The sequence below is a fragment of the Diorhabda carinulata genome, chromosome 10 (assembly GCF_026250575.1).
Source record: "Diorhabda carinulata isolate Delta chromosome 10, icDioCari1.1, whole genome shotgun sequence".
Lineage (NCBI taxonomy): Eukaryota > Metazoa > Arthropoda > Insecta > Coleoptera > Chrysomelidae > Diorhabda > Diorhabda carinulata.
The window spans coordinates 1,889,750-1,904,155 of NC_079469.1; the positions used below are offsets into that span (position 1 = coordinate 1,889,750).

The 14,406-nt window shown below is 30.0% G+C and overlaps 1 protein-coding gene across 1 annotated transcript; it reads left to right on the forward strand.

Annotated features, from left to right (window-relative positions):
* The first annotated feature begins 4,382 nt into the window (after positions 1-4,382).
* Positions 4,383-13,930, forward strand: LOC130898954 (neutral alpha-glucosidase AB). The gene is made up of 11 exons (XM_057808583.1): positions 4,383-5,380; positions 5,446-5,535; positions 5,595-5,831; positions 5,889-6,063; positions 6,114-6,271; positions 6,322-6,557; positions 6,615-6,817; positions 8,778-8,970; positions 9,769-10,079; positions 10,139-10,503; positions 13,070-13,930. The coding sequence occupies exons 1-11, from the start codon at positions 5,364-5,366 to the stop codon at positions 13,797-13,799; spliced, it is 2,715 nt and encodes a 904-aa protein (XP_057664566.1). The 5' UTR covers positions 4,383-5,363; the 3' UTR covers positions 13,800-13,930.
* Positions 13,931-14,406: the final 476 nt, after the last annotated feature.

The window sequence follows — 14,406 nt, forward strand, 5'->3', positions numbered from 1 at the left end:
TGAAAAATACCACGCCTGCACTTCGTGAACATTTAGATGTAATAATTTTATAATATCTTTTGGTGGAATGGTTTTATAAGATCGCGTATGGGCATTTTCGTTAATTGAAGGTCACTTAAAATGTGGTAAGATCCACATCCAACTTTATAATAAGTCACTGATGCATAAAATGGTTCTCACGCTATATGTAGTAACATTTGGTAATATTAATCATCAGTTATTTACCTATATTTATCTAGTTGTATGAATAACGATCTCTCTTAAGGCGATTGTGATTTAATTCGTTCATAATTAAATAATTGGTTTAAAATTATAGATATATACAGAGTAGCCGCAAATAATGTGTTCTATTAAATAAATTTCGAAATAGACAACGAAATATGTTATGACATCGTTTTTGTTTCTCATATACCCAGTTCCACTTAAAGACAAAAGAAAATTCATGGTCATTTTATTATCTTATATTTTAAATCCTTTTGTTAATTTTATAGCGTTTTATTATTTTGTAATAATTCCATTACTGTTGTATAAATAATACAAAATGGTATTAAATATGTTGTTTATTTTTTATGGTTACATTTATGTTTAAGAGAATCGATTCTTAGTGTAGTATCGATTATAGAAATCGAGATTTAATAAAATGACAGTGTGATGCGAGAAAATATAATGGCCTGTTTCGTAATCAGCTAACAATTTCTCTAGATAATAACTAATGTTATTGATATTGCACTTTAATTATTCTATATATAAGTGTTGAAAACAGAAAAATTAACACGTTCTCATGACTGTTTAATTGTATAAGATAAAAAAAAACGAGTAAAAGTTACTTTGTTCCGTTTTTTCACACAATTTTTTCCCTATCGTGAATCTATATATCGCCAACAGACAAATATTTAAATCGAATTGATGAATCATCCGCCTTACAAACACTGTTGCCACTAATTCAAAATTTATAACTAGAAGCAATTGAGTTGTAATACTAGTTCGTATATCAAATGAAAAATAATGTAATAATGTGATAATTTTCAATTAAATTAAAATAATCTATAATCATTAATTGTTTTTATTTAACCAACATCTCATATCCCGTCTAATACAGGTAATTGAATAATGCAACACCGGACTCATTAAAAAAAATTGAGCAACCAACTTATAATAATTGAATATTTATTGTGGGATTAATTACATATTTTAATCAACAATGTCGAGTTTGTTTGTTAAATGAAAGTAATATGAGATTTCACCTCGAAATTATTTAATGAAATTCATATAAGATAAAATCTGTCGTCGCCATTATTGTGGTTACGACATACCTAAATCTAGCCGCAATAATATCATGCATTTTTTGCGCGGAATTCTTCTTCTTTCACTATACCTACGGTAAGTGGGTTAGCCGGCAGTTTATTTTCATTTATTTGCTATTTGAATAATTCACTATATTCGTGTGTCATCTTCACTTTCTCTTTCTCGACTCGTTTCGACCTTTTAACCTATTGTCATGAGAAAATTTCATAACGAACTCTAAACTTTAAAATGGAACATTAGCTTTAGGTAAATTGAAATAAAGGTCGTACGAAAGAGATTCAATATGAAAAAAAAAATAGTTATTTTTTCATTACTATTGGCTAAAAATGACAAATTATATAATAAAAACTTTATATTATTTAATTGATTTCATAGTAAACTTCACGCTTGTTCACTATTTTTGATTCATTTGTCATTTTCAAGGCCATTCACCCTATTATATCTATAGACGGTATTAATTAATTTTATATACAGGGTGATACAAAAGTTTCATTAGATTTGCAATTTATATTAGTTACATCTCGCTAAATTGTTTTAACTTCCTGTTCTTTTGTAATAGAATGTCGTGTTGTTTAGAAAATTAATGTAATGATCATGTAACAGTGAAATTATAATAATCGATCAACTTCACAATGGACCAAAAGAAAAATAATTGAACGGGGATTTTGATGAATTATTTCAACTAAGCAGATAACTATGGTTGAAATATATTAACTTATTATCACATTTAGATTTATTAACTAATCAACAAGTTTGAATTTTACAATTTCCTTTTTAACTTTTACTAATTATTAGATAATTAATTTCGAAAGGGCTATTAATATTAGGTATATTGAAAATAGTTATTTAATGATTAAAACTATTTTAAATGATTTATTGGTTAATAAAAATCACATTTCTTCCTTTGCTACGAGGGCTACTACTTAAGTTTTCAGATATGGCAACACCGACGAAACATCGATGCTCTGCATAAACTGCACTATCACATGTTTTGGAGGTACCTCAATCGGGATTGATTCAAACGCATCCAAAAATCTATTGATCTCAATGGAGAATATTTTGTAAAACAATAAATCCATATTGTATAATTTTAAATATTTGTCTATCTGAAAACTTAAGTAGCAACCCTCGTATTTAATTGTTTGTACTGTTCTTTTTCACCTGATTTCCAAACAACCTGTAAAATAGCAAATGAATAGATCTATTGTTTTAATAGTACGATCGTGACTGCAATTTCAAAATTCCAAGCGATGCACTAAGTATTTTATTAATATGAAATATTCCACTATTTTATTATTTTATTTCTTATTAATTTGTTCATTTGAGTTAAATAAGTATAAGCGATCGCCAAACGAACGCGTCAGTTCATTGTTCCGATTTTTATTGTTCTATGCAATGACCTCTGTCGATAGAGTAAAAGGCGTTGTCACGTTGTTAGAAAATTCCTTGAATCACAAATTTATAAATAGAAAACTGATTAAATATCGTTAATTTTCAATATATTATATAATTACATAACAACCGTTTATAGTGATGATTATATATTAAAAATATTTGTTAATACATAATTATACCGTTATGTAATTTACATATAACTATTTAAAAAAGAAATTATAAAAAAAAGATAGTTATTAATTTATATTTATTTTAAATAATTCGTTGTGGAGGTGGAAGATATGAATATTCAGCGTTTGAAATACTCAATATTGTTGATTGACCTTGTATATTAAAAACTATAAACGTTTGTCATCTTCATGTTTCTCGGTGTATAAAAAACTATGCATTTTATAAATCATAACATAAATTTAGGCAGTTTATAATTCGATCCACCATAACCTTAAAAAACTGGCAACAGCATATACGTCAAATGTAGAGTAGATGTTTTTATTAACTTAGTTTTTTATATTATATAAAATCAAACCTTACAAATTATTCGTAATTAAACTTTACAAATACAAGAAATTTCCTTTTTTTTCTATATCGTGACTGATACCTTAATACGTAATATCAAAATTGTCAATTTCGAAACGTATTCAATAAAAGAACAAAATGCAAATGAAAGGTGAAATCACCTAAAGAAATACCTGACCAAGAATAGTTATCTGATGATGAGTCGGTGTATACATACCAACCTACAAGTTTGATAAATTTCATAAGGTCAAATTGAAGATGTAGCAAAACAATAAAAGAATCCATTGTGAATTCTCAAGGATAATATCGATCGTTCCTATAAGACGAATGTGTTTTTATTAATACATAATTTCTTACAGGACCGGATTTACTATGAGTACTAATACATATATTTTTTACGATTATTGATAATTACTATAGTAAAAAAACATTTTTGTGCTATCTAAAACTATTGAATTTCTATTCCATAGATAAATTATATACGGATATAGAAATATATTTAGTTGATGTCATACCTTAAGATGGCGCTACTTTAAGAATGTATGTTAAATTATATTGGCAACATATCCAACAAGCTTTAATATGTAATATTTATTTTCTTGGTGAAATTTTATAATTTGATAACAAAAAAATAAAAAATTGGTAATAATTCCGTTTACCTTGATGGTTATTGACGAAGAAAAAAAAAATAATTCAATTGTTCGCGCTTACAAATTGTGCGATCACATTAAAAAAATATGATTTAAATAGGTCTCGGTGATATTTTGAAACAATGGGAAGTGTTACACAATTTCCTAGACGTGAAAATTGTAGATAAATAAATGTAAGAAGTCGGCCAGGTGTTTTCAAAAACGATTTTTACGCTTACTTATTTTCACGTATACTATATTAACTAAATAATTAGTTTTAATTTGTTGTTACATTTTTATCGTATTAATAAAGAAATTAATTATAACTGAGTTCTATTAAATTGTTTTGTGCTGCCATCTATATTTCAAACGCTGAAGCTATAATGAAATTCTCGAATAGTCAACTGTAAATATGAAATAGTAGGGGGAACGGGCGAAAATCTGAAACTGATTTTTTTGCGTATGTTATTAGTTGTTTATAAAAAACAAGTAAGTATATGATTATTTTATATAAATTAATTGATTTTGAAATTTTGTAAATACCTAATAATCAACAGTTATAATCATATATAATACATACATACATAATATTTGAATAAACAAAAAATGTTTTTGTAATTGTTTATGAAAGAGATACATTATAGATGTGAGTAAATCGAATATATAATTTTCAAAATTTCCAAACTTGATTGCGTTGTGCTCTATTTTTTAATTGGTTCTCAAATGAATGTCATATTTTGACATTTTGACAAATTATTTAACGTCAACTTTGATAAGTATTAAAAAAATTATTTTTCATTATTAAAAATGCAATTAATATAAACCTGTTTCCTTTTTGCCGTATTAACAGAAAAATTAAAACCAAATTCTAATTAACTGTGTTGTTCTGCTACCTATGTCTTAAAAGCTAAAACTCTAATATAATTCTCGAATAGTTAACTGTAAATATAAATTAGAAATAGTGGAGCGCATCGCGCCAAAAAACTAATTTTTGTGCGTATTTTATCACTTTTTTGTAAAATAAAATTAAGAAAATTACTATTATACTATATTATATAGATTAATTGATTTAAAATTTTCATAAATAGATAATAATAGTTATAACAATAAATCGTTAAATTTGAAGAAGTAGAAAATGTTTATGGAAGTGATATATTATTAATTCGTATATATATTTATATGAATATTTTTATATAAAAATAGCGTGTCAATTTTACAGGAATTTTTGTCAAATATACATTTTTAAACAAATAATCAAGACTTGTCAAAAATATGATTGCGTTGGTGGCGTTTTTTAATTGGCTCTCCAATAAATGTCATATCTTTTTTGACATGTTATTTGAGGTTAATTTTGATAAGTAAAAAAAAATTATTCTTCATTATAAGAAATGCAGTTATAATAAATTCAACAGGTTTTCAAACCAAATCAATAGCAGTTTTATAAAAAAATTTCAAGTAACTGAAAAAAAAACTAGTTTTATATTTTCTGTTTAAAAAACAAATAGCCGGTTTGCCAACATGGCGTATCTTTGGTGGTAAGTAATTTCTTATATTTATAAACTAATTTATGTATTAAAATATATTTTTTATTAATTTTTAGGCATATTTACGTAATACTCTCAATTACGCTTTTAGTTTTTGCAGTAGATAAGAGTAATTTTAAAACTTGTGATCAAAGCAGTTTTTGTAGGTTCGTATTCAATCACATCGTACAAAATCTAAATAATAATTAATATAAATACATTTTAGACGTTTGCGAGGTGTAAAACCAGGAGAAAGTAAATACGAATTAGATTTGGAACAATTAGAAATTACAGACGACTCGGTTGAAGCAAAATTATTAAACACCGAAGCTGGTGTACTTTTCAAGTTTTCATTAACAGCTATTAATGGAAACATTTTTCGAGTCCAAGTCGACGAAGCTTCCCCTTTATATCCAAGGTTTAGGCCACAATTTGCTTTAAATGGAGAACTACAAGTAGCCAAGTAAGTTTTTAGCTTTTCATACTTTATTTTGTGTTAAAAAATGTTTTTTTTATATAGATTAAAACTTATCGAACGAAATAAAGATTTTGTATCTGTGGGGTATAATAGAAATAAAGTTAAAATACATGCTAGACCTTTTAAAATTGATTTTTTCGAAAATGACGATCTGATCAGTGTTATCAATGGAAGAGGTTTATTCTCATTCGAACATTACAGAAAGAAACAAGAACAGGTAAGTAACCAATTTAAATATTTTTTTTATATATAAATAATTCCTTTTAGGCTGAAGATGGTGGAGAAATAGTTGAAGATCCTGGATCATGGGAGGAAAATTTCAAAAGTCATCATGATAGTAAACCGAAAGGACCTTCAGCCGTCGGTGTAGATGTCAGTTTTCCGGGAGCTTTAAGAGTTTACGGTCTACCAGAACACGCCGATCGGTAAGATACAATTTTTTATAATGAAATAATCGTAATTTTGATACTTTCAGCTTACCTTTAAAAACAACCCGTCCCGGTGGAACCGATCCATACCGATTATACAATTTAGACGTGTTTGAGTACGAATTGGATTCCACTATGGCTCTATACGGGGCGATTCCTGTAGTTTACGCCCACTCCACTAAAAGAACCTTGGGAATCTTCTGGCATAACGCTGCGGAAACTTGGGTAGATGTGAATAACAGTAAAGACGGTTTAGTCGCGTCTATAGTAAACTTAGTTTCAGGTGAATTGTTATAATGAATTTAATTTATTTAATGGTATATTTGATGATTTGATTTAGGTTCTTCGAATGATAATAATGTTGATGTACATTTTATGAGTGAAAGCGGTATTGTTGATTTATTTGTCCTAATGGGACCAACACCTAAAGATGCAGTAAAGCAGTACGCCTCTTTGACTGGGGTTCATCCGTTACCTCAATATTATACTTTGGCTTCCCATCAGAGCCGATGGAATTATAATGATGAAGATGATGTCACTACGGTACGTACTCCAATTTTTTGATGTCATGATTTTAGTTTATTTTGTTAGAAAAATGTGAGTATTTGGTGTTTAGTTATCCTGGAATGTGTCTTATGACCTTGAAGCTTCCAATTTATGGAGAAAATGGAAAAAGTGAATATTTGGTGTTGAGATATCCTGGAATATGTCTGAAGACTTTGAGGCCCTCCTTCAAAGGAAAACATGGAAAAACTATGAATATTTGGTGTTGAGATGTCCCATAATGTGTCTTATGAGCTTGAAGCTTTCTATGAATGAAGAAAATGTGAATATTTAGTGTTGAGTTGTCCTGAAATGTGTCTCAGGACCTTGAGGCTCTACTTCAATGAAGACAAGGAAAAAAATATTCATATTTGGTGTTGGGATGTCCCAGAATAAGTCTTTTAATGAAGATTGTCTTTGAGGCTCTCCTTTAATAAAGACAAGAGAAAAAATGTGAAATAGTGACTCTACAATTCAAGAAAATCAATTCAATTTCAACAGTTTTCAATAGTGTTACCAAATTTATGGTTTTGACTCATCTGATGGAATTTTATTGACGCAAAGTGACGAAAACAAATGTTTAATTCAATCTTGTGATAAATTGAATGTAGTTTTTTGAAAAACTTCAATATTTGGTGCTGGATTATCATGAAAAAAGTATCGATACTTCTAATCGACAAAGAAAAAATCATAAAATATGAATTGTTGGCTCTAGAAATTAAAAAAAAATAGGACACAATATCTTTTATATACATATACAGGGTTTGAGGAAACTTTGATATCCTGAAATCCAGCCAATAAGTCAATCGATCTTCAAAGTGGAGAATCAAAACTAATCTGTTCAAGAGACATTAGCATTAAGAAGATACCATTCTTAGAACCCCAATTGGACCAAAGGCTCAAAATAAACTCGCCGGCTGACCTAAAAGGTGGTTTAATCATTGTAGATGGAGACGGAGGGTCTTATAGGAGCTCAATGACTCAAAAAAGTTTTGATAACTAATAAAACAAAATTATAAAAAGGACTTTTATTGTCTTAATATGATTATGGTACATATTTCATTTTATATTACGTGTGTTTGTTGAAAAATGTATTGGGTTGTTCCCAAAAGTCTATCAAAGGGTAAATTCTCTCAATAAATAAAGAAAAATGGAAAAAATTTGGATTCCTTACTGTAGAATACAAGAAAATCGATTCATTGGCTGCTACAACGGGCTAAAACTGATTATAGAGCCCCTTTTGGCTCATATCTATGCATTTACGTCATTATTGCTGAGGAAAGGTCTAAAACGAATTTTGGGGCTCCATTTAAGTATCTGTTGAGGAACAGAATGATTCTAGGCCTATTAAGGTCCATATCCATATATTTAGGATCATTATTACCTAGTAATGGTTTATAATAGATTTTGGAGTTTCTTATAAGGGTTCCGGTAAGGAACAGAATGGTTTTAGCTCCATAGAGAGAGAGAATATGATTTTGATACAAACTTTTATAACACGTTTCTTGAAAATAGTGCATATTAGGGCTTATGTTGTCTTTGAATGTGTTTCAAGGGTTTAATCCTCCCCATAAATGGAAAAATGACAATTCTCGACTGCAGGGTTCAAGAAAACCAATTTAACATCCCCTACTATCCAATTATAGGGTTTTGTTTCGATATTGTTGCTAAATTAATAATTCTAACTCATTTGAAATTTTATTGTCATGATGAAACTTTTATTTTCAAATGTGGATTTTAGGGGTGGTATTGTCCTGGAAAGTGTTTCATTGAATTGACTTTAACGAACAAAAAGTGAATTACAGATTTTATAATTAAAAAAAAAAATCAATACAAAATTCAGATACAGTATTTTGTTTTTACATTGTTGCCAGATTAATAGTTTTTACTACATTTTTTGTGAAAAAAAAAATTAATTTTCAAATATTTCTAATGAAATTTGATTATTTATTATACTCAGGTGGTTCAAAATTTCGATGCCAACGATATGCCAATAGACACAATGTGGTTAGACATCGAATACACCAATTCGAAAAAATATTTCACATGGGACCCCATCAAATTCCCCCATCCCGAAACCATGATCAATAATCTAACAGCAACCGGTAGAAAATTAATAGTCATCATAGATCCCCATATAAAAAGAGAATCAGGTAATTCATTTGAGGTTTGCTTTTTATTTAAAAAAAAAACAGTCAAAAGTTTGACATTTCGAATTATTTCGATCTTTATCAAAATTACCAAAAAGTTCTAAGAAATTATAAAATATATTAAACGTATAAATAAATTGAGTATATATATATATATATATATATATATATATATATATATATATATATATATATATATATATATATAAACGAATGTGCTAGTGCGGCTCTGTCGTTTGTTTACGTCGCCAAGAGAATCTAATTATTCGGGAATGTAAACAAACAACAGGACCGGACTTAGTACGTATAAATATGTAGAATTCGTTATTTTAAAAACAATTTTTAAATTAGTTTATTTTTAGTTTTAAAAGCTGATTTCAAAAAAATCAACGAATCTATCATAAAATTACATCGTTTTAATACGATATATCGCAAGCGACTATATTTTTAAAAAATGAACAAACAAACCAAATTGAATTTAATTAATTCGACTTTATTTTAGGTCTGCTTTTATTAAAAATATTTTTTTTTTAAAAACAGTCAAAAATTATCAAAAAGGTCTAAGAAATTATAAAATATACTAAACGTATATATAAATTGAGTATTTTCGAAATATAAACGAATATGCTAGTGCGGTCCTGTCGTTTGTTTACATCGCCAAGAGAATCTCATTATTCAAACGACAGGACCGGACTTAGTACGTAAAATATGGTGTGCAATTCGTAATTTTATTAATAAAAAATTTCCAAAACTCATTCCAAATACCTAAAATAACCTATAAATATTTATTATTATATACAGGGTATTTCGTACACGAAGAATCAATATCGAACGGTTATTACGTGAATAATAAAGACGGTGCGGTATACGAGGGTTGGTGTTGGCCTGGATCTAGTAGCTATTTAGATTTTTATAAACCGGAAACAGTTGAATACTACAAAAATTTATATTCCTTGGAAAATTTCAAAGGGACCACTCACGACGTCAATATATGGAACGATATGAACGAACCTTCGGTTTTTAACGGTCCAGAAATAACCATGCCCAAAGATTGCATCCACCACGGTGGTTGGGAACACAGGGATGTACATAACGAATACGCTTTATCACACGTAAGTTAAATTATAACATTAAATAAATGGGATTAATAATTTTTTTATTGTTTTTACAGACCGTAGCTACGTTCTTAGGACTAATCCAACGTAGTCCTAACCGTCGTCCTTTTATCCTTACCAGGGGTCATTTCGCAGGTTCTCAACGTTATACCGCCATGTGGACAGGGGATAATACTGCGGATTGGTCTCATTTAGCTATCAGTTATCCGATGTGTCTTTCGGAGGCTTTGGGAGGTATCAGTTTCTGCGGGGCCGATATAGGGGGTTTCTTTAATAATCCCGATGCGGAATTGTTGCAGAGGTGGTATCAGGGTGCTGTTTGGTTACCTTTTTATAGGGCGCACGCTCATATCGATACTAGGAGAAGGGAACCGTTTTTATATTCGGATGACGTTAAAAATAGGATCAGGAATGCTTTGAGGTTAGTCTTATTTATATAGAAAATTAACCCCGGGGAATTTTTGTTAATAAAATTTTTGATTTTTTAATGTTATATAAAATTACTTCGGCAGTTAACGTGTTAATATGTATTTTAATTATTTTGGTGACACACAGATTTGAATTGGGTTGTATCGGGTGAAAACGGTTTTTCACGTGGATCAGAATCATCGAAACTGGTTTGGGGACATTAATTTCGATTTTATCAATAATAGAAATCCTTATACAAGTACCTGTTGTGTTAAAAATAAATTTTCTATGATTTTTCACACTTTTCCCTACAAAATTTCTAATCATTAGTTTTTTTTTTATCTATTTTTAATGTCCTGATGGGTTTATTTAAGTGATAGTGCCTCTAGTCAGAAAGTGTGGGCTGTTTTTACCCGCATCGATGTAATTAAGGTCATACTTTCTCAAAAATGTTCTAAAATGGATTATAGAGGCCCATTTAAGTTATCAGATGAGGAACAGTGTTCAGTGAAGGTTCATATCGATGTATCTGAAGTCTTAGAAGGGTCTAAAATGGACTATAGAGCCCCATTTTGGTTGTCTGGAGTTGTTTTCTATTTTGATCAGTGAGAAACAGTCCATTTAAGGCTTATATCGATATAATAAAGGTCATAGTTACTTAGAGAGGTCTAAAATGGACTATAGAGTCCCATTCTTGGCTTATTTAGACTGCTGCTAGTTCTATTAAGGCACATATCTATGTATTTAGGGTCGTAGCTTCTGAGAAAAGGTTTAAAACGAATTTTGGAGTCCTTTTTAAGTTTCTGAAGAGCAACAGTGTTCAGCGAAGGTTCATATCGATGTACCTTAAGTCATGGTATCTTAGAAAGGTCTAAAATGGACTATAGAGCCTCATTTTGGTTGTCTGGGGTAGCTTTCTATGATAATCAGGGAGGAATAGATTGATTTCAGTCCAATTAAGGCTTACATCGATGTAATAAAGGTCGTAGTTACTTAGAAAGGTCTAAAATGGACTATAGAGCCTCATTTTGGTTGTCTGGGGTAGCTTTCTATGATAATCAGGGAGGAATAGATTGATTTCAGTCCAATTAAGGCTTACATCGATGTAATAAAGGTCGTAGTTACTTAGAAAGGTCTAAAATGGACTATAGAGCCTCATTTTGGTTGTCTGGGGTAGCTTTCTATGATAATCAGGGAGGAATAGATTGATTTCAGTCCAATTAAGGCTTACATCGATGTAATAAAGGTCGTAGTTACTTAAAAAGGTCTAAAATGGACTATAGAATCCCATTTAAGGATCTTATCTATGTATTAAAGGCCATAGCTTCTGAGAAATGCTATAGAACGAATTATATATTCCTTGTTAAGTTTCTGATAACGTTTCCAGCAACTATGACCTTGAAGGTTGTTTTTACCTATATCTATGTATGATCTAAAACGGATTAAAGGGCCCCATTTTGGTTGTCTGGGTTAGTTTTCTATTATAATCAGTGAGGAATAGATTGATTTCAGTCCAATTAAGACTCTTATTCATATATTTAGGACCATTGATGCTGAGGAACTGTCTAAAACAGATTTTAGAGCCCTATTTGAGTTTCTTTTGAGGAACCGAATGGTTCTAGTCCTGTTAAGGCTCATATTCACGTATTTAGGGTTATGACATTCTTACTGATGGATGACTAAAATGGATTTTGGAGTCCCAGAAAGGATTATATCGATGCACTTATGGTCATAGTTTTTGGGGAAAGGCTTAAAACGGATTTTGGAGCCCCATTTAAGTTTCTGGAGAAGTTTTCTATTTTATTCAGTGAGAAATAGATTGGTTCAAGTTCTATGGAGGCTTCTCATTTTTCGTTTTAGTATAAAAAACAAAAATTTCAACCAATTGACTCCATTTTGGCTAAAGTATAACAAATCACAGATGAAGTTAATCGGCTAGTTTATTATATATTATACAATAATAGAGTAAAATGTGAAATTAATCAAATCCCTTTTTGTTACCGTTTAAAAAATAACAACAGAAATTGATCAGTTCACTTTTTCGCTATAGTATAACAAGCAAAAAATGGAATTAATCAGCTCTCTGTTCGTTTCAGTATAACAAACAAAAATTTCAATCAATTCACTCTATTTTGGTTAAAGTATAACAAATTACAGATGAAGTTAATCGGCTAGTTGGTATGTTATACAATAATAGAGTAAATTGTGAAATTAATCAGCTGCCTTTTTGTTACGGGTTAAAAAATAACAACAGAAATTAATCAGTTCACTTTTCCGCTATAGTACAACAAACAAAAAATGATATTAACAAGCGATTTTTCTATCTTTATATTTTAACCGAGCCGAGGTTAACGGGGGGTTGTATCCTAAAATTACCAAACATTATTTTTTTTTCTGATATATCGGTTGTGTTTCGTATCATAGTTTAAAAAATTTCAATTCCCACTATTCGATTAAAGTAATCTCATATAATGAAGTACATAGCAGACGCTCCATTTATTTTATACACCCGATTTTGTCAATTATTATTATTTACAATAAATTTGATCGCTGTATATATAATTTTTTATTATTTACAGACTGAGATACGCCCATTTACCTTTATGGTACACGGTTTTTTGGCAACACGAAACCACCGGCGAACCAGTAATTAGACCATTGTTCTACCATTACCCGGAAGACGAAAACGTCCTAGACATCGACGACGAACTCCTAGTAGGAGATTCCGTACTAGCCAAAGCTATAACCGAAGCCGGTGTCTCCAATGTGAACGTTTATCTCCCAGGAGGCGATTCGGAATTGTGGTACGACATAGAAGACTACAAATTATACCGCGGTACTGGTAATCACAACATACCGGTGTCGTTGGATAAAAATTTGGCTTTCTACCGCGGAGGTAGGATAATATCGAGGAAGGACAGACCGAGGAGATCGTCCAAAGTGATGGACAACGATCCTTATACTTTGTACGTGGCTTCGGATTCGAACGGGAAAGCCGGTGGATACCTTTACGTGGACGATAAGGAAAGTTACGGTTATAAGAAAAACGAATATTTGTACGTGTATTTTTCGTTCGATGGGAAAGTGTTGAGCGGAGTTAGTGTCGATAAAAGCGATTATCCTACGACTGAATGGATCGAGAAGGTTGTTATCCTCGGTCCTCCCGAGGGGATACGAGGAGCTAGACTTGAGAGTGGAAGTTTGGGGGTAGCGGAATTGGATGTTTCGTATACTACTGATGATAGGGCGTTGGTGGTTAGGAAACCGGGGGTTAGCGTCAGGGAACGGTTTACTATTACTTTGTATTGATTTTTATATTTTTTTGAGGGGGGAAGCGAGGATTTTTATTTCTTTTTTCGTTTAAATAGTGTAGTAGGTTTATCAGTTTTTTCTTTAAAGTACCAAAATTTGTGATGTCTAATAAAGTATTAAATAATAAACGAGTTTTATTTATTATTCTTTTTAATTTTACACATATTTCGAAAACTATTTTTTTACCTCGTTTTAGGAAATTTTTCGATATGTGGCAACGTCGTAAGGTTTTGTGAGTTTTTGTTGATTTAACAGTAAGTAAATGAAATTTTTGTTATCATTCTGAGATAATCGAGAAATTTTTGATTAAAACCGGCAATTAACCTCAAAAGTCGATTCAGATTAATTTAATCATATATTTTTTTTTAAAACTTAACGCACCTATATTGCAAAAACGATTTTTTTCCTCGATTAGGGAAATTTTACGATATGTGGCAACGTCGCAAGATTTTGTTTAACAGTAAGTAAATGAAATTGTTTTTGAAAATTTTTGTTATAATCCGGAGAAAATAATTAATTAACAATTAACTTTACCTACCAAACGATTTCAATTTCAAAAAATTGCAACATTTTTTCATATTTTTCATAAAACGATTTTTCACCT

Coding starts and splice junctions, on each gene's coding strand:
- LOC130898954 (XM_057808583.1), top strand. Junction 5,536..5,594: donor GATCAAAGCAGTTTTTGTAG/GTTCGTATTCAA, acceptor AATACATTTTAG/ACGTTTGCGAGGTGTAAAAC. Junction 10,080..10,138: donor ACGAATACGCTTTATCACAC/GTAAGTTAAATT, acceptor TTGTTTTTACAG/ACCGTAGCTACGTTCTTAGG.